The sequence below is a fragment of the Oenanthe melanoleuca genome, chromosome 1 (assembly GCF_029582105.1).
Source record: "Oenanthe melanoleuca isolate GR-GAL-2019-014 chromosome 1, OMel1.0, whole genome shotgun sequence".
Taxonomy (NCBI): Eukaryota; Metazoa; Chordata; class Aves; order Passeriformes; family Muscicapidae; genus Oenanthe; species Oenanthe melanoleuca.
In genome coordinates this window covers 88,023,018-88,044,271 of record NC_079333.1, presented here as the reverse complement: position 1 = coordinate 88,044,271, position 21,254 = coordinate 88,023,018, and the positions used below count along the sequence as shown (strand labels likewise).

General features: G+C 41.8%; 1 protein-coding gene across 4 annotated transcripts in view; it reads right to left on the bottom strand.

The window, feature by feature from the left end:
• The window catches only part of CARS2 (cysteinyl-tRNA synthetase 2, mitochondrial), a 42,817-nt gene that overhangs the window by 19,122 nt on the left and 2,441 nt on the right, over positions 1–21,254 (bottom strand). For 2 of the 4 annotated variants that reach the window (XR_008841731.1, XM_056505030.1), the window contains exons 1-8: positions 16,869–17,144; positions 16,261–16,311; positions 12,032–12,149; positions 9,289–9,360; positions 8,594–8,699; positions 7,795–7,878; positions 5,213–5,342; positions 2,863–2,996 (exon numbers count right to left, since the gene is read on the bottom strand). Coding sequence is in view for 3 of the 4 variants with exons in the window: in XM_056505030.1 (XP_056361005.1) it covers positions 2,863–2,996; positions 5,213–5,342; positions 7,795–7,878; positions 8,594–8,699; positions 9,289–9,360; positions 12,032–12,149; positions 16,261–16,311; positions 16,869–17,089 (916 nt within the window). In the remaining variant the exon portion in view is untranslated. Of the gene's footprint in view, positions 1–2,862; positions 2,997–5,212; positions 5,343–7,794; positions 7,879–8,593; positions 8,700–9,288; positions 9,361–12,031; positions 12,150–16,260; positions 16,312–16,868; positions 17,248–21,254 lie in introns of those variants that run through there. The other 2 variants (XM_056505042.1, XM_056505053.1) reach the window with 2 other exon arrangements.

The window sequence follows — 21,254 nt, the reverse complement described above, 5'->3', positions numbered from 1 at the left end:
CACACCTCTCCATCCTCTAAACTTACAGTGGGTGAATTTTAAAATATAGACATTTAAAACATTTTAAAACAAACAAACAAAAAAAAAGTAAAATAAAATAAAATAAAAAAAAAAAAAACAACAAAAAAAACACCACCACCATGAGTCTCCCTGTTCACAATTGACAATAAACTGATAAAAACAAGCAAGCAAATAGTTTCAGTCTTCACAGGACAAGTACCTTACTGTTACTGATGACTTCTCAGAAGTATCTTAAGAAATATTTTCCAGCAATCTCACATTAAAAAAATCCTTAAAACTCAATCTTCTGTATTTATTATTTGCTGGTGGCTGTTAATAGTATACTTTTTACCCCAAAGTTTTAGAGCACTGGTTCAAAATATCTTAAATGCAAAATGAATTTTCTACACATTCTCAACTTCTCCAGACTTGTGAGACTGAGAAAAAGCAGGGAGAGGGAGGGATGCAGCTACAATGCCGAATTTGAATTAGTTTATTTTAAAATGTGATCTCTGAGCACTGCTAGAATTTTCAGTTGTACATGGACCACTGCTTTGCAGGGTTGCAGCACAGGAAAAAGGTAGTAACACTGCATTTAAGAGAGCATGTAGAGCTTGGCTTTAGGACTGAAAGCTCTGTCAAAGAAAGATAGGAGAGGTATAGCCTGAGGTTGTCTGCTTCCAGGTCTCATCCAGGTGAGCCACAGCAGCACCACTGATGGAAAATACCAATTATTCACAGCACTGGAGAGATGGCAAACATGCTGCCACTGAAAGACTACTCAGCTAATTTCAGAAATGTTGTTAAAAGCCTTAATAGGCTTCTCCTAATGAAAGAATAATTCTGTAAGTTACCAACCACCCACAACTAGCATGGGATTTTAGGCACTTCTGTGACCTGCAGCATCCAGCACTTAATCATACTCCGAGGCAGATTTTTAAGCATAAATTTCTCTTGCTCTGTAAAACCCTACCAGCACTGCATTCTTTCATATTTGGAAGCCCAGTGTTACCAATGTCTCAGAGCTACATAAGGACAATGTATGATCGTGCATCTGCTTTTATGAGTGGTGACAGAAGTGGCTTTTCTTGCTCAGCAATCTATGCAGCTGTCACACTTTGTGCTACTCACTGCACAGAGCTGATTTGCAGCCTTGCCTGAAACCCTCTTGCTTCCACAAGTAGATAAAATCCCCATTACGCTCATCTGGACATGAAAGCAACAAGCTCAGGCCTGATAACTGGACCTGAAAAGCTCACAGTTTCACTTCTCAGCTATTTCTGATATTGATTCAAAGCAGCAGGAACTCACCATGAGAATACTACCTCCAGTCCTACAGTGACCAGCTCAAAATTTAATTTTGCATAACAAACTCTAAGGAGAGTAGGAATGAATCAAAAAATCTATGGATGCAGAACCAGCTACAGCAGCTATCCATGATAAAAAAACCTTGCTTTCACTATCTGTCCTGTCTGTTAGCAGTCAAAGCCTAATTCACTACTGCATCCTCAAACCTGGGACACTCAATAAGTATATTCAGGCTGTCAGACCCAGCTGGGTACCTGCATCTCTTGTGACTCAAGTAAAACCTACAACCAAAATTTTCCTGGGAGAAGGGGAAGAGCCTGGGTAAGATTACTTTTTCTCTTTTGCAAAGGTGCCTAAATACTGACTTACTTAACTTCAGGCAAACAAGATTAAAATAGCTGGGTTCTGTTTTCCTAAAAAGGTACCAGTAACATCTGAATTTGAATTAATATTCCTCTTCCAAGAGTTTCAGTACTTAGAATGATTTCATTCAAGAATACAAAACACAAGGATTTTCATAACTTTGGTTTGGCACTCTTCCCAGAGTACAAGCAGTCTAAAAATAGAGTCCTTGTAAGATTTATCCCCAGTGCAGGGATTTTCTTCCTCTAATGGGGATTGCTCCTCCAATTCTGAGCTGCTAAAATTCTGAAGTCTGTTAGCAGAATAAATTGTTTCTGAAGCTGATTCATTTGCCCTAAATAATTCACACCACCATCCTCCAACAAGACTTTTTGACTTAATGAATGTAATCTGTCAGCTCCTGGAAAACCTCAGTGTACAAATTGCCCTTGGAATTAAGTTTTCCCCTGTTTTTTTTTTAATTGACTCCTCTTTATTTAGCTGGTATCAAAAAATATTTCCCCTACAGTTTCAGCTCCAAGTCTGAGAACCCAGATTCACTGGTCTGCCAACAGAAGGCTCCACTTGACTGTAAGCAGTACATCTCAGTGGAAGTACAGAGGATTGATTCCACAGCACCTCAAGAACAAAGCACACCCTGGAGGATGCACCAGCCTCTGGACAACTGCTATTGATTTACAGCAGGCTCTACACTGGGAACTGAAACTAGAATTCAATATTCATCCCATACAGTACAAATATATAAAAATGAAAGCTCATGTAATTCCCAGAGTGTACCACAGGCTTAACTCTGCAGCTCTTCTACTCAGAGAAGCAGCTGCAAGAGTTCACAAAGACAACCTGTCCAAAATACTAATCAGCAAAAGAGAGGCTGCAGACCTGAATCTGACTTTCTACTGACTTCAGCTGTCCATCCAGAATCACCACAACTGCAACAGGAAGAACAAATGTCAAGGTTTCCATCAATGGCACCAGCACCAGAGCCATCAGTCATATGGTTCAAAGCACTGTACAGGACAAACTTCACTGAATCAAGCACTTTTGTGCAGAGGGAGCAAGGAAAAGTTCTACATAATGCCAGTCAGTGTAATGTGTTTTCATAGCATAAAATATCAAACTTAAAAAACCCAAACTACTGTATTTGTACAGGCCTCTCAAGAAGCCTGATCTCAAGATCAATATTTTACTTACCAGAATGCAAAAAGTAATTCCCCCATTGCTCACACTGATGATACACCTCACACTGTGCAATTTCATTTTCATGATGAGGAAATGCAAGATCTATTCCACCAGTATGGATGTCCAGCTGCTTTCCAAATACTGCACTGTAACAATATTTTCCCAATCAGTAAGTAGAACACTTTTTTTGTAAAAATAAATGCAGGTAAGACAAAACAACATAAATTTAAGTGTACAGTTTAGTAACTGCAGTTTTAAAACAAGACTTTAACATATATCTTGGATACCAAAACTGCAGCAGAACTTGTATGGACAGGACCCATATCTGTTCACAGTCATATCTGTTCTTAGTAGAAGCAATTATTTTTCTGCCTTAAAGGACAACAAGCAGGGTGTCTCCTTTCCTTGTTCTGCTACAGTTTCAGTATCAGACAAGTGTCTTTATGTACAAACCTAACAACTTATTTCTATAAATTCAGTATTACTCTTCCTTATCTTGTACCTTTTCTGTAAGGATTCAGACAATAGTGTGTGCAGTCAGGTCAAGCTGGGCAGGTTAGCAACTTTATTTTGCCTATGTGTTAAACAAAAGATTACACAAGTCAACCTTACCTGCTCAGAAACCAGGAGTGCTCAAGCAGGGAAAGATGCAAACCTATGAACACACAGGCCTCTCATATGTCACCTTAACAAGGTGCTCCTGGTAGCTGGCTAAACATTAATACTTTGGTCCCTTTTTGAGACAAAACATGCTGCTAACATTGTGCCACATGAGGGCTTTGCAGAAGCTGTTGGTGCTCAGGAGGAAAAGACAAGGAGGAGAAGAGAGGAGGGAAGAAAGAGCAGCTGCCATCATCTCCCAAGTTCATCCTTCTCTGCCTCTGCCTGCTTCAAAACCAGCTAAAGCACAAATCTTCCCAGGATTGACCTTCACCTTCCCTTGTGCCACTCAAAGAGGAGCACTTGCTGTTTCCTCCAAGAAAACCACTGAGAGCTGGAGAGAGGTGACAGATGGATCTGCCTAGTGCACAGGGACAGGAGGAACCACCCACATCACCACAAGGGAAAATGCAGAGAGATCACACCTGAGGGGGTCAAACCAGGGGATTCCCTCCTCCTGGGCTGCTCTAGAGACCAGAGACTCCACATTCACAGACTTCTCAAAATTATTCACCTAACTTTGTTGAAGTGCTTTGAGATACTTGGCAAAACAGACAGCTAAGTAAATATTGCTCAAAAATGGGCCTACAACAGCTGACTGGGACAGCAAATTATTTTAGGTCACTTACCAAAGTAAGCTCTCCATTTTTCACAGTCCAAGATTACTACACTTCTGCTCTCCATGGGTCAGCTTCTATTTATATGGCAGGAGCCTCAACCAGTCTCAGTAAAATACATTTTTACAGAAAGAAATGCAGACTATAAACAGTACTGTATTAGCAGACAAGCCATGTTGTAACTGGCACTTCTTATCTGTGCACTTCTGTCACAGGTTGTACATCAAACACAGCATGATTTTGTGCACTTTGACAGCTTTAAGAGCTGCCTCACTATGCTGAAACTATTTACAGACAGAAAATCACCCTTATAAACACTTTTCATGAGTAGGTAGAAATTACTAGCAATCCCAGGTGCACCAGAAAAGCATATGAAAGAGAAACCTAAAGCAGCTGGTTCCACCTCCTTTCAGCTTTAGCTGAAAATTTAAGCTAAACAAGGTCAGATCTAAACTATTTGTTATTAGCTTCCAAAAAAAGATCTGAGACTAATGCAGAACTAAGTACACTATCAATCTTCCAGGAGTGAAGACTTTTTCTCCTGTGGTGAAAATAAAACTTTAAATTAAGAGCAAATTACATCAAACCAACTGCAAGCAAAACACTACTCAGCAAGAAAGATGAGTAACACTTAGATTATTAGCATGAACATCCACAGCTGCTGCTAAGATAAAGACTGCAAGATCTCATAGATCAAGCTGGAATCCCACATCCTGTCCTCCTGACACCCACATCCTGAACTAGGTCTGATGGAGATTGAAAGAGCTACTATACTTTTCACCAAACCTTTGGTTATTCAGTCCAAGTTAAATTGACAGTGTGACCCCATGTACCATATTTTAAGCACAGAGTCTTAAGTCTGACTCAAAAGAATGTGCCAAAACATAGACAGTTGGGACAGAAAGGTGAAGCAGAGTTTATCTGGGCCACAAGTGACATCCCAAGTTGCATAAAATGGTCACATTAAAACCAGTGCTATCTACTGATCAGAAATCACTTTCAGTACTGCTGCTATCATTGTACTGTGACTGAAAACAAACAAAAAAAAAATAGCATTACATTTATCAAAATCCAAGAAGTCTGACCTTGATATTGTGGAACATTCAATGTGCCAGCCAGGTCGTCCTTTTCCCCAGGGAGAATTCCAAGACAGCTCTTGAGGCTTGGCAGCCTTCCACAGGGCAAAATCTTTCCCATGTCGTTTATCAGAATCAACTGGCAAGAATAAGTGATTTGTTAATGGGATATGTCTCAAAGACAAATAATGACCAAATGAAAGCAAAAGGAAATGTGTGTTTAGTGAACTACTCTGATTTTAATCCCCTTCAATCAACTTCTTTTCACTACAACTTCCCTCCTTTCCCCCTCACACAGGGGAGAAGTGAAATATTGAAATAGATTTTGACAAGCTACAAAGATGGATTCAAGATTCCTTAATACATCCTATCCTACCAGTCCTTTTATCCTTCCCTGGTTTGCCTGATTTTTCATTCATTTAGTTACACATCAGGCAGTTTCCTCAGGACAAACTGACTGCACTGCAGCAGGAATGGTAATAAAAATCAAATCAAAACACACAAACAAACACCCCACAATTTTTTTCTCTGGGACACAAGTACTTTGTGGTTTAGATTCTATAAAACAAAGCACACATAGGTAAGAATCAAAACTATTCTTGGACAGAAGCAATTTTTCAGCACAAGTTTTTTTTACAGAAAATTTTACATAATTTTTTTCATTTTGACCCATGAGATCTCTGCAAAGGTTTTCTCCCAGCTATTTGCTCCTTCCTTTATTACACTGCCAAGGATGCAGTCCTTTTTGTCACAATACTGCAGGACTGTTCATCTCTGCTGACTCCTAACCTCCAGTCAAATACACAGCACTCCCTGGCAGGAGCTGCAGAACAGGATTCTGGACCCTGGACTTCCTTTCTGACAAATACATGACCTCACATTTAGAATCATACAACTCAAAATTCCTAAGAACTAAAGAGACAGAAATATAACCCTAGTTTTATCCACTGAATCTTCACCTGGGCTCTTCCACTAGATTGCCAAGTTCTGACTGACCAGTATCTGCTGACTCCAACCCTCTTTTGCCCTTTTTTGAGTATACTGCTATAAAAGAGTACTCTTCAACTTCTCAGTTGTAAGCAAAACAAGTCAAAATCTCTAGAAATAAGAACATTTAGTGTTGACTAGAGGAGAAGCAGGGTAAAACACATCATCAGTCACAGCTGAGGCTGGAAGGCACATCTGGGGACACTAATCCAACCCCCTTCTCAGAGCATGTGCAACTACAGTAAGCTGCCCAGGATGGTGTCCAGTCAGGCTTTGATTATCACCAAGGATGGAAACCCCACAGCCTCTCTGAGCAACATGATTTGTGTTGACCATCCTCAGGGTAAAAAGGATTTTTTTTTAGCTTTAAATGGAATTTCCTGTGTTTCAAGTTGCGATCAGTGCCTCTTGTTCCATCACCAAGCACCACTAAGAAAACCCTGGCTCCATCTGCTCTATTCTACATGAGTGCACATGGGTAGGATGCCCCTGAACCTTCTCTTCTCCAGGCTGTCCAAGCTCTGTCTGCTTTTCCTCATATGAAAGATGCTCCAGTACCTCCACCATATCTGTGGCCCTTTGCAGGCCTTTCTCCACAATGTCCATACCACTGCTGTTCTAGGGAGCCCAGCACTCCAGGCATGTCTCACCAGTGCTGAGCAGAGGAGGATCATCTCCATTGGCCTGCTGGCAAGCAGGTCAGAGAAGGATCACCTCCACAATCTTCTTCCCTGTGCAGCCCAGGAGGCAGCTGGCTCTTTGCAGTTCAGTAATTACCTCTAAATAACTGACAAGAAGCATTCCCTCTGTAAGCTGTAATGCTGAAACAACTCCAGAGCAGAACTGTGAGAAGTTCTAGCTGCACCTGAGCATCAGCCTCCAAGGCATTTTCAGTAATTACAAACAGATTTAAAAAAAAAAAAAAACTGAACTACTACTGAACTTTAGTTTGCAAAAGGATGCACGAAACCTGCATCAAATTCTCTGATGCAGAGACTCAAACAGATCCTTACAGAAACTACAGAGAGGTTCAGCAATCCTGCAAAGCAGGAACTGCAGCAACATCCCCACAGTCCAGGGTACAGATCTGCTCTAGCACAGCCTATGAAGAGATTGCTCACCCTCACACAAAGAGGTGCTTAGCCCAGTGACAAGTAATGAAGGAAGCAATTCATCCAGTTAACTTCAGAGCAGTGCAACTGCCTCAGAAATAACACAGTAGGTGAGGTTTTCTTGTGTTTGCCCTTGAGTACATCACTGCTGGCTAGTGCAACAGCAAGAACACCACCTCACTGGGAAGTCTCTATGTACCACTGCCAAGTATTTAATTAAAATTGCTTAAGAATTCTAATTGTTCTAAGGCAACAGAACAAAAGTATAGAGGGAAGGACGAAAGGAAGAAAAAAATAGTTTCATCCTGCACTGGCAGTAGTGAGCACCTCAAAAAATAACTACGAAAGCACTGTAATCTTAATTAACCAGAACGTTAGCTATACTCAACAGGTTAGAAAACTGTTTCAGACTGCTGAATGAAAGTTTGCACACAGATGCAAAATGCATTCAAACAGTGCATTAACACACACATGCTGATGTCATGAACTTACCTGCTTCATCTTGGGTATCAGGGTTAATAGCAGTTAACACTCCATATCTTTTTCCCCAGGATTTAACATCAAAATAAACATTTCCTAACACAAAAGAAATGTTTAGTTGTATAGCAAAGATGAGGCACATTGATGAGAACTTGATAACATTTCCCTGAAAGCAAAACATAGTGCTCTTCCACTCCCATTTGAAATTCTGATTTAGCAATTCAGAAACACTGCAAAAGTAGTAGCAGATGTTTCCATGTTATCCAGCTTTTCAGTAACCTCTGTGCACATGCTCATTCTGCCCATAGCAAAACTTTGAATTCTGGAGATCTCCCAGGTTCTTCCTTGCCCATGCACAATCAGCCATCCCCTCACCTACTGCAGCTCAAGCTACACCTAGTCCAGTTACAATGCACTTGAATTCTTCTACAGCCACCAGCTCTGCTAAAAAAGAAAACCACACATTTTGCTTTGTACACAATCTTTTACAGCACATAGGAGATACACAGCTCCTCTTCAGAGATTCCCCCAGCTTTCTTGTAGAAACCAGGCCAGGATTTCCCCAAGGAGTTTAGAGAGCAGCTTATTACAGTAAACAATTATATTAACTAATGATCTACATTTAACTTAGAAATTGAGTAATAGATGTTCTGCCCACTCATGTCATCACAAACAATTCACTCACACCCTGTTAAGCAACAGATGGAAAGCCTGGCACAGGGTATCTCATCTGATTCCAAAACAGGATTACTAAGAGCAGTGACTTCCTATACATGTGCTGAACAAGGAGTTACCTTGCTCAAAGTCTTACCTTGTGAGGTTGCATAAGCTTGTCCACTGGAAATTATTGTTTTTATAAAGGAAATTATTTGAGGAATATTGTCAGTCACCCTCATATATACTGTAGGAGGAAGAACCTTAAAGAAAGAGTAACATCTCTTTAACACACTGCCGATGAGCTCCTTCACTCTAAGAAACAAACTAACTAAAAGAGCATTCTCCTCAATCTTATCTTCAAAAAAAAAAGTTGCAAGTATCATAAAAAATTCATGAGTAGTATTTAAGATTACACATACAGAAAAAATACTTTAGGGGTGGCAAAACAACCTCAATTTTTCCCAGTGGCTTACTCCCTGCCTCTGACAGGAAAACAAGAAGCAAAGGCACTGAGCTCAATGAGAGATTTCATGTTTCTTGTGCTTTCAATCAGGCTACTTCTGCATTACAGTAAATATACAATATCTGTGAATCAAGGATCTACTGAATATGGAAAAAATTTGCTCCTACAAAAATTTAACTTGTTCATTCCAAAGCTCAGGATTGCTTCTCCCCATATTTCCTTACTCAAAATGCGTGCAGTATCGTTCCAGAAGAATGAAAAAGTAAATCAGCACTCAGCTTCCAAGCAACAAATTTATTTTTTCAGATCAAACTCTCAAAACTAGATTCTTTACCAAAATAATTGCTTAGAAATACTCTTAAATTTAGAATCTTGAGTATTTGTACCTTTAAGGCAGCCATATCTTGTTTAAAGTCTTCTTCATAAATACGGGCAAGAGCTACTGGCGATATATTCATCTGAAAAAAAGAGAAGCAGATAAGCAAATCATAAATCAGAGTAATGATATAAAATATGGCAATCTTTTCTCAGACAGCTAATAGCTAATTGGAAGACTTAGAGAGCCCCCAAGGTAAAGAGTCAGAAAGGCCTATTAATCTAACATTGACAGGGAGGAGATGTAAGTTATAAATAACTTAGAAGTAGTATTTCACTTATGTGTCTCAATTTCCAAAATATTAATATATCTTTTTTAAGAGAAAGCAACCAAAGACTAAAATAATAAACTCCTTCCCTCTCTTATTTTTTCCTCTTGAGAGGGTCTTTCATTTCCAGTGACAAAATATACCACCATACAGAGGACATAAAAACCATTCAACTTACTGACAGGAAACACCAATACCACCTACGTGTCAGAAAGACAGATCAGAGACTTGCAGGATGAGACAAGATATTAATTTTCAGTGATTAAGAAAAATAAGCTATTTCTGAAGATCATGGGTACTCATAAATCTCAATATTGAAAAGCAGTTCCATGCTTTGTTAAGTCCGGCGTTTCTCAAGCACCTTCTCTACATTTCTCATCCATGGGACATGAATAGGTTCCTCTTGCAGAGGCAATGAGAAAATGCAACCCAGAAGGAAAGGTACTTGCACATGGTTAGGTACTTGTTCTCAAATACTCAGAAGAGGTCAGGGATTGAAATACCCGTGGCAGCAAAGCCTGCCCTGGCAAGCAACAGCTTGCATGGTATCAGTGTTTCAAATGCATGCTTTTTTACATTTTCTCTGAGAATAAACTACTGGGGAGAAGACAGCATACTGTCAGTATCTCTATCTTGCAGGTAACTGAATAATTAACAACATAAATCCCATTTCATTACTTCCAATTCATTACTGGAGCATCTTTATGGGTTCTGATTTTGAGAGAGCAGGTGGGTACCACTGTTTGTACAAACTCCTGGACAAAGCAGGAGTTCTGGTGAAGACAGTCCAGATGTCCATGCAGCAATGATGCATGAGGATGATGCTCAGCCCCAAAAAAAAAAAGACATGGTTCTGCCTACAGACCAGTGAGTGGATTAATCTCCCTAGACAGCTCAGCTCCTTCTTTGATCAAGAGAGAAACAAAGGCACCCACAGAAAGAACATGGGGATTTTCCTCCCATCCAGATGGATGTTCAACACACAAAGACACTCATCTCTCTCTCAAAGGACCACTTATGGCATGCAGCACATTCATCATAAATTAGTACCCAACTTTCAGGCTCCTCCCAGATGAATCCCACCAGGAACAAACCTAGGCATTTTGCTTCTACCACTGTAATGCTTTAGGTGCACAGGTTCCAACAACAAAAGCAGGCTACTGAGGTAGAGGCCTTGGCCATCCAAACAAAATGGTTGAGTAAACATTTCAAAAAGTCACCAAAACAAAGCCAAAAAAACTACTATTTTATGACTTCACAGAATCAAAGAATGTAGAAGAATGTAGTAAAGCAACATATCATCCAAGAACACGTCAATTCTCCGTCCTCAAACATAAAATCTCTAAGATGTTTTGACAATAAGGAAAATTTTTAAAATGCAAACATAGATTTAAAATGCCTGCTTTTTGGAGGGGGGTTGTTTTAAAATTGTTTACAGCCTTAGAAAACTGTAAGTAAATGGACTAAGGGAACAGACATTTCTACATGAGTGGTGTGCTAGTATACATTTGAATGCAGGGGCCTATATTTAACTGCAAAAGTAATTGTTTACTTAAAGATAAGTAAAAGGAACAGCTGTCAAATTCTCTGGCTCCAAGAAACTATCCTAAAACTTGAAACTGCAATTCAATCCAACACATTCACTTACGATCCTGAAGACACACGTTATAGATTCTAAAATCAAATGAAACAAAAAGACTCAAAATGCAGAATAAAACACAGAACACCTTCTTAGTGCATCAGGGTTCAAAAAGTGTTTTTAAAACAAATTAAAAAAAAATAATTGCAATAATCATTCAACAAGCTCATCTGGTAAAAAAGGTCATATTAAAATTCAGCTGAGAACCACTTACTGCCCCAGTCTTATCAAGACTTACCCCTACATACAATGTTAACTTTCCTGTAGGTGACACACTCGGGCCTGACAAAGCTTTCCAAGGTGCTGACATTGCAGCTAGATGGTGCTCTGCACCTTCCAGGAACTGCCCTCAGCCCCACGGGGCAGTGCTGTACCTACTGCCTCTCCTGATCACTGCTTTTCATGACCACAGCACACAGCAGTTCTTCAGAACTCACAGAACCCTTCTGGCTGTTAAGTTTTAGGATTATTTCACTGTGCTGAGGATTCATGCAGGGCTTTTGCTCCCTGCTAGCCTCTCAGGCAGGGGGAGAGGGCAGGAGAATCCCAAGTGTGGCTGCTGTAAGGTAGCCCCCTCTCTGCCTCCCCCCATCACACAGCTCTCTACCCATTTACCCACACACAGCTCTTGACACTCAGCCCTCCTCACCCCCACACCCATTACAGACACACTATGGGACCAGAAATCTCAACATTTATCATCACTTATCATCATCAGCATTTATTATTTACTAATTTAAACAAACATAACAAAAGAACCCCAAACTCAGGTTAATTTTCCTATATAAGTAACTCCTATATAAGAAAATATCAAAAGGTTAGTCAAAGACTGGAGCAAACACCTACCTCATTGGCTCTTTTTATTATCTTGTCATCTATGTCTGTGATCCCCATCACCATGATAACTTCAATTCCAAAAAACCTTGTCATTATCCTTCGAATTATATCAAACCTAACGTAGGAGCTGGAAGAGAAAGAAATGCGAGCTTTTGAACATGCAGTATTAAGAATAAACTTAAAAATAAACAACAGCCACATGGACAATTTAATTACCCCAACACTTGCAATGAAAAGATCTTCAGTGCATAATGTGTTTTTTCCAAAACCTTTTGCTACCTTGACAAAGCAAATTTCTCTTGAACTGGCCTACCCTCTTCTGGCATTAGTGACACATTACACCAAATTTTCTGAGTGCTTTCTTTTGTTGCATCTCTTTATTCAAAGGGCATCACAAGCTACATGAGCTGGGAGACTCTTTCAAAGCCAACAGGACAAAGTAAGACACAGAGATCAGATGTTCTTGAAACACATCCCTTGGGCTTAGCATATCCTAACAGGTTTTCAAAAGTCATTCCATAGAAGAACAGGGAGAATAAAGCAGGATTCAAGTGAACTTTTCTTAGGATTGAGTAACAACAGATACCAGCCATCAATAAAGTACTTCATTCACACACCACCACAGATCTTTTCTGATAGCAAAAAGTAGATGCTCTATAGGTTATTTTGTTTTATTTACACTTGAGAATAAAAGTTATTCTGAAAATTATTCAGGGCTTTTGTCACAAAGCAGAGTATTTAATGCTGATAGATTGATGGATATACAAGCTGTAAAGGGCTGTTGCAGCTGCTTCCGCTCATAGACTCTCCATTTGTAATTCTCAAGACACACTTTGGCTGAGTTAAACCAAATTACTAGGTGAGACACTAGAAGGTGACTAAAAACTCTGGGTCTGCCCTGCAGAATGATGAGAATCCTCAACTATTCTGGGCTCTGCTTTCTCTGAAGCCACCAGGAAGGCCTACAGGTTCCCATTTCACCCACAGCATCACACAAACTACAACTCCATGGCTATCAGAGCAAAGAAGTGTAAGTAACTACAAGAAACTGATTTGCACCATTCCCTGCAGGTGCCAGGTAGCACTAAGGTACTGATTTATGGATGCATAATATCTCGATGAAGAAAAATACTTTTTGTTCTTGTTTGCACCATGCCCATGCTGAAAAAAGATTTTTTGAAAGCTCTGCTGCCAGGGAGATGGTTTTTAATGAATAGCAGCTCACTGGGAGTAAGGTTCATCTAATGTGGTGACACGATTCCATAAGAATATTAAATTGGTCTTTGGATCTTGTTCAGAGGAACAACGCCAGCATCAAAAGCTTGATATTAGATTGAACAGCCCTGCAGTCACTGTTCCCAGAGCAGGCACAAATTTCACACTGTTCCCTCTCCTCTCATCTTCCAACTGAATTAATGAATGAAACCCTGCAAGAACCAGAGCAGATTTCCTAATACTTTACCTCTTCAGGACTGATTTAAAAAAAAGGAAAAAAAAATTAAAAAAAAAAAAAAGCCAGAACAGTCAAGATCGGGTTGGCAGAGTACACACAAGAAAAATCTCTCATGCTTGGTTTTACTCTTACTTCAAAGCATTCAGCCAGGAACCTGGATGCCAACCAGGCTGCAGGTCAAACCAGTACAGCCAAGGTCAGACCCAGAACTGTGGAAAAAACAGCATTATTTGCCTTACTTTTTTCTCTATATAGAATGGGTGTTGGATATCATATAGAAGCAGATAGAGCATCTGTTTTTAAGACAGGAAGCACAACATACTAGAGAATGTTAAATTATTTAGAGAAATAAGAACTCCTTATGGAATGGAAAGAGGACAGGAGAAAAATAATGCCACTATTTCCAAATTCTCCTCAAGGATCTCAAACTCATTTCCATGATCCATTTCTGCTTTATTACCTGCCGCATTTGTTGTGTTTGACAAAACTCAAATGTAAGACAGAGGGGAAAAAGGGGAATTCTAGTGAGAACATGTGGCAGGAGAACAACAAAATGATGGTATTTAACAAGAGCAGCAGAGTAGCAACAGATACCATTCCATTTGACTTTATGCTATTTCCCAGTGCATCTCCTTGCCCAACAGCAGCATACATTTCAGCTGTTCTATGGTTGAACCCAGCTACTGAGGAAAAAAGGATGCCATTTGAAAAAATAAATAAATAAATAGAACCAAGAGTGCTCCACCATCCTGAACAAATCAGCTGAGCAACAGGATGTCAACACTGACATGTGCAAGACCAGAGATACTGGAAAGGAACAGCCAACTCCTCCCACACTGGAGGGTTTAACTGATGAGAAAAGAGAGCAAATGGTCTTCAGTGCAGACACTTTGTTACACAACAGGAACCACAGGTGAAGGTGCTTAAAGAGGTGCTAAAAGAGAGAATTATACCTGGTATATCTGCATGATACACCAAAGGCAATATTCAGCACTAACCACTCTTCTTTAAATCAGCAATGAAGAGGTCAGACCCAGGTGATGCAGATCATGGCAAAACTGCACAACAGGAAAGCTTAAAATTGCTAGTTTAGGTAAGAAAAGATGAGTGAAAAAACAGAAAAGTGTAAGCAAGGCCTTTCTACTCCCTCTTTTAATCAAAAAAGTCTGAGGGCAAGAGAACCACTGAAAAAATAGACATTTAAAAGCTACAGAGAGCTGCAAGACCAAAGGGTGAAATTCTCCACCGCTATAAAACATTGTGGTCAAGATCAACTACACCCCTTAGGATAGCAGCACCTCTGCAATTCCCTTCTCTGTTAGACCATGTCAGGGAAGACAGGCCCTAGCACACTAGAGAACCTCAACTGAGGGATAAAGACAAGAAACCTACAAATCATCTTTTTTATACAGTTACCTTCAAGTGATGATTTTAAATTCTAATTATTTCAAGGTAAACTGTAATGGAGCCTGTATCACAACAGCTGTAGATTTAAATACATAGATTACTATGACTTTCAAAAAACATACTAAGTACAAACAAAAAGTCCAAGATATTGTTTTCTTGATTTTTAGGTCACCAGCTAGGTAATTTTTCTGCTGAGACTTGAGAAAAGCAAGGAGGAAAAAGAAACCATCACATACACACAACAGTAAAGTGTCATTAACGTTAGCACTGACATTAGTACTTTTACATAACTGGTATTTTAAGTCTTCCTTTTTACAGAGCAAAGCAGCAGTTGTGCAGTTACTGCGATGGCTCAGTTCAACATGAGCAAGAGTCAACACAAGTTTCTGAATGAAGCTGAGGCAGGACGAGAAGCTGTGAAATCCCTTACATTGAAAGGGAATTATTCAGTTACTGAAATGCACAGTATCTGATCTTCATACAGATGGCAATTATCTGATAAACCCCTGCTCTTCCAAAGAGCCCAACACAATTTACTTTTTAAGAATGCAGAGATAGAACCTTAAAAGCAGCTTGAGCTGCTGCAACTCCCCTCTGTTTCACAGGAACAGCAGACACTCTGCATGTCCACTATTCATCAGGTATGTTGTTTTGAAACAAGCGGCAGCAACCTCCTCTGGTGTATTTAACATACTTTTTCAAGGCCACTTATAATGAAGCTAGCTTCATCCGAATGAACTACAGAGAAAAACTTGTGCTGTCCTGGATTGCTTTTTATTTTTAAACATACACTGCAGTGTTACTATGCAAAAATGCCTTTAAGCTACCTGGACTTCCTGAGATCTAAGATCCCATGCGTTCACGTGTAAACCTAGGAATTACCTTGCTATTAGCCAACCCTGCATGGTGTTTCCTTGGTGTCAACACAGTGTCTGAACTAAACCTGAGGTGAAACTCTCCTTTCACACAGCTGAGAGGCTCTGCCCCAGGATCACAACTCCTCCACATGAGAGGTCACATTATGTTGATATGATGTGAAACAACTCACCCTACCAAACAAACTGCACACATTCCTAATGCTTCTTCCCAAGACACACACACTGCCTCAGCTAGGCAGCAGAACCAAAAGCCCCTTTACGAACCACCCCAGCCCAAGAGGAAAAAATACATAACAAACAGACTTTTGCCCTTTGCACAGCACAGGAGGCAAAGGGCTGGGCCTAATGTCACCAGTCACAGCTCTGTCACCTGGACACACACTGCAGCCTGGAGATGTCCAGCACTGTATATCAGCCCAGATCCCGCAGCACCACTGGCATGGGGATGTCCAGCACTGTTTAAGTGCCTGGATGCCTCCACGCTGCAATCCACGACTCACCAGGCGTGCCCGAGGTGTGCATGGTCATACACGGTCGGCCCACAGCTGTACCTGCAGAGAGGGGAGGCAAAGAGAATCACAGAATTGTTAGGGTTGGAAGATCTCCCAGTCCAAACCTCTGTCAAGGCAGGGTCACCTACAGCAGGCGACACAGGAATGTGTCCAGGTGGGTTTTGAATGTCTCCAGAGAGGGAAACTCCACAAACCCCCTGGGCAGTCTGTTCAGAGCTCTGCCACTCTCAATGTAATGAAGTTCTTCCCCATGTTGAGGTGAAACTTCTTATGTTTTAATTTATGGCCACTATTCCTCATCCTGTGGCTGGACAATGCCAAAAGGAGCCTGGCACCATCCTCCTGATATCCATCTTTGAGATATTTACATGAGATCCCCTCTCAGTCTCCTCTCTAAACAGGCCCGGCTCTTGCAGTCTCTCCTCGCAGGAGAGATGCTCGGGTCCCCTAATCACCTTTGCGACCTTTCGCTAGACCTCTTCCAGTGGCTCCACGGCTTCTGAGTACTGGAGCCCAGAAGTGGTCACAGGAGCTGTTTGCGGACACAAGCCGCTCCTGTCACCCCGCCAGCCCCACGCCCGCCCGCAAGGCGCTACCAGGTCGCCACTCCTTCCGTGGCCAGCACCAGCGGCTCCTTGCTCTGGCTCCGGCTGTTGTAAGCCACGATCCCGCTGTCGCTCCCCGCCGGAGGCGCCCACTGCCGCCGCCGCGCCGCGCCCGAGCACCGCCGCGCCCCCGCCTGCCCCCGGCCGGCACCGGCACCGGCAGCGAGGCCGAGGCCGCACCGCCGGGCCGCCGCCGCCGCTCCGCGCAGCATGGCCCGCACGGTGCCCGGGCGGGCAGCGGCACAACCCGCCGTGCCCGTGCGGCAGAACGGAGCCGCCGCGGCCTGGGCGCAGGAAGGGGCGGCCCTGCGGGCGGGGCCGGGCCGGGCTCCACCGCCTCCCGCCGGGCCGGCGCCGCCTCCGCTCCGCCCGGGCCGGGCTCGCCGCCTCCCTACGGGCCGAGGGGCAGCACCCCCGGGCCGGGCTCGCCGCCTCCCTACGGGCCGAGGGGCAGCGCCCGGGCCGGGCTCGCCGCCTCCCGCCGGGCCGAGGGGCAGCACCCCCGGGCCGGGCTCGCCGCCTCCCGCCGGGCCGAGGGGCAGCACCCCCGGGCCGCTCCCGGCGCGGTCTGGGAGCGGCGCTGTGCTGAGCCCGCGGTGCGGGCTCCGCTGAAACAGCGCGTACTAGCCTTGTGCTTCGGTGTAACCCCAGCGCGGCTTCTTAGCGACGTTGTAAAGGCGATGTTTTTAGGAAATGTGTGACTAACTTAGCAAAATGGTCCCCACTGTGTTAAGTCAGTTCGGTCACTTTGGCGAGTGAATCTATTTCTGCATTGCCTTTCAGGCACATCAATCCCAAGCTTTGCCAAGGAGTACTGCAGGTCTGGTGCCATCTTTAGGAAGCAGCTTCTTGGCATGTGTTGAAGTCAAGGCCTGTGAGCTCCAATTGTGGCCACCCCTGCTCTTGTACAAGAAGGGAGAGTGAACTGCCAGTGCCAGCATGTTGTCTGTCCTGCTCCTGACTTCCTGATTGTTTCTTCCACACAATCCTCTAAACAGGCTGTTCAGGGCAGAGCCTTTTCAGGTCTCTCAGACCACGGTATTACCTGCTAAAGCACCTTGCTGGCCTTTGGGAGGAAGGTAATACTCTTCTGGATGCGCTGCAGGTCTGCCTGTGGTGAGCTGCCTCACAGAAGTGTTTGTATTGTTTCCTCTTCTATCTGCCAGGGATTACTTTATGGATTTTTCTCATAAGTAATAAGATCATTTAAAATAATTGCTTTTACATAATACTTGATGTCTGTCTACATCTTATTTCATTTTAGAGCATATCAGATATAAAGCTCTACCAGTGACAAATGTTTCCTTTTTCTTTTAATAGGTACTTTCCATAGAATTTTTCCTTTAACAATCTTAAGTTTTTGATCAAATAAGAAACCTCTTTTATGAGCTTGTTAATTTAAGACTACCTAGGATGAAATTCAAGATACTATCCAATAACCTTTGTAAATGTTCGCTTTATATGTTTCTCAGGAAGCTTCAGAAGCCAATTATTTCAGCTTCCAAAATGAGCTGTTTTTGATGTCTTGCTGTTCAACACACATCTAGTTAAGAGTTGTCATTAACTCTGTTGTCTTCTTTGTTCTGTGGGGTTCCAAGCACTTTGATAGAGTTCAAATCAATACTAAGTAATAATGGCCTTTTTTAGCCTTAATTCCAGGTTTAGTTAATCATGGATGAAACTGCCAACAGATCAGAAGAATGCAAGAGCTTTTTCTTTCCCACTGTTTCAGAAGGCTTAGTGTCTGTGCTAGCCAGACTGGATCTTAGCATTTAGTCCCAAAACCTCTATGTCCTACTCTAAAATATTATTTTCTGACAGTGGGAAAAGCCACAATTATTAAATGCCTGAAATAAACAGCTAACAGCATTCATGCTTGAGATTTAATGCAGTAGAATACATCTAGTGGAACAGTGGAAAGTGTTCTTCAAGCACCAAAGTACAAAAAGAACCTAATTTCAAATAAAAGCAAAACTAATCCTGGTGGATAAAACCCATAAATTATTCATGTTAAAAATACCAGCATTGTCAGAATTAATTGGTGTGTGGCTGTAACCATACCTCCACTTTATCCCACCTATACTGCACCCTTACTGCTGCTCTGGGACATGTGCAAGGACACAACAGTCATCTACCAGAAAAGCAGAACAGCAGCAAAAGATTTTTTGCTTCCACCTGGAGTAGAAGATGCCTTTGGAGGTTGTGAGCAGTTGGAGCCAAGGTACATATGATCAGTGGCAGGCCTGGGCCTGCTGTTACTTCCATACTTGCTGAATAGCCAGGAGGAAATGTGATCTGCAGAGCAGTACAGCTCTTACTCCAATCCCACTGCATGTCTGTCTGAGCTTCAGGTAAACTCTTGTATTTAATACTGTCAGGTCATGTTCTCATGTTTTTCTTAGGAGTCATTAAGGGTAAAACTTCCTTTAAATTAAAAACTGAAACTCTATGGTAAAGGGTAAAGACTCCTGAACACCTTAGAAGGGATCTCTGTGTTCTCTGTCCCTTTATCTGCGTGTGTAAGAAGGCAACATTTCCCTTCCATCCTTGATCAAGAAGGAAGTCTGTTAGAAGTACAGCTGTGTGTGCTGTCCACCAGCAGTGCTGGCAACATTTCTGTGGTGGGCAGGAAGGATCTTTGGGGATTTTGGCTCACCTGGCTTCAGTATTTTCCAGTTTCCAGTCCCAGGAATACCGATAAGATTTGCCCCCAGAAGTAAGATCCCAGAGCTGTTTTGTATCATACATGAATAAAGCTAAAAAGCAATTTTCCATTTCCATTTATTATTAGGAGACACATGCTTTATAATGGTTTACAGTTTCCCCTCTATTACTAAAGATACTGCATTTTTTTCTTCTAAAACGTTCAACCACATCATCTTGTAACTGTTGACAGAGGACAAAGGTTGCTCCTTCTGTATTAACAAGAGCATGTTTCCAGTAACTGTGGCCCTTCTTAGCAAGTTCTAGTTCAGAAACCTGGCAAGGAAGCTGAACCTGAGAAAACATGGATGAACTAAATCCACTGCAGTGGACTGAATTTCTGTTGGTGCTCTGTAGTAATCTGTAATTACAAGCACATTTTGACTTAACTTTCATGGTCCTTTTATGTTTACAAAATCTAGGTGCTTATTGGTTTGTTTTAGAATCTTGTTTGATTTTTAAAAGGACACTAAAAATTGCCTCAATATTATTACAAATGCTTGCTCAGAAATACTGTAAATGCTGAGTGGTCATTCTACCAAATATTCACAAGGTAAAGAATATGTTTTTATAAAGGATAAATAATCTTGAGAAACCTATTTGAAAAAAATCATTCTGGGGACAGGCAGTAACACTGCAAAAGAAAATTTAGTGGTGGACATATACAACCAATTAAATTTTCTTGCTCTTACCAAAAGTCTACTAGCTTTTAGCACCACCTACTACTTTCAGAAAGCTCACCCACCAACTGCTCTGACCTACACTGCCTGTTTTTCATCAGAAGTGTTTGGGTCCTGCACCACAGCTGACAGAAACAAGTCTGAGGGTCAGTATTAATTCAGTCAGGGTTCAAATTGTTGTCTTTGTCAGTGGTTTCCGACTGCTGAGGTGTATCTGTCTTGAAGACATTCACTAAAGGAACGTGGAGCCAATGGAATATGTTGCCCTTGATCTGTGTTCATTCCAACGATAGTCTGGGACAACTGAGATGTACTTCTACTGCAATGCACGTTTACTTGTTCCAATCAGATTTTTTTCTCACCTTTAATGCCAGTGTAATGCTGTTTAAGCTCACAATGCTTTAGAAGTGCACCAGTGCAGCAGGTGCAAGAAAAGTCAGCAGCCAGGAAACAGGTGAGAAGAGGCAGTGAGTGCAACTGCCTTGGGGCAAGCAGAGGAGGAGATGAGGTGTATCCAGGGCTATCCACCTGCTTTCTTACTTGACTGATAAAAAAGGGAGAAGTTTAGAAAGGCAGGCCAATTAGGTAGTTTCCAAATGCCAGTTAGGTAGGCATTTGGAAAGTTCCCAAAGTTTTTGAGCCTTTACTGGGAAGCAGAAAAAGGACAAACTCAACTAGACTTGTTTTCCAGATTTTAGAATCTATTCATCTGGCATCGTTTGGTGACATGAACAGGGCCTAAATATCCATAAACAGTATATATTATCCAGGGCACAGGCAATGCATAGTGCATGAAAGGGTGAACCATGACTCTGCTGGTCTTCATAACTGCAAACCTCAGCTCTGCTCATATTGCATATTAACTGTTTGTACTTCTATTTCAAAACTTTTGACCACAAGGAAAATGAGCAGACTTGTAAAATTCTATTACCATCATCCACATAAGCATGAACTGAGCTCATAAAGAATAAACAGACAAATAAGCAAGGAAAAA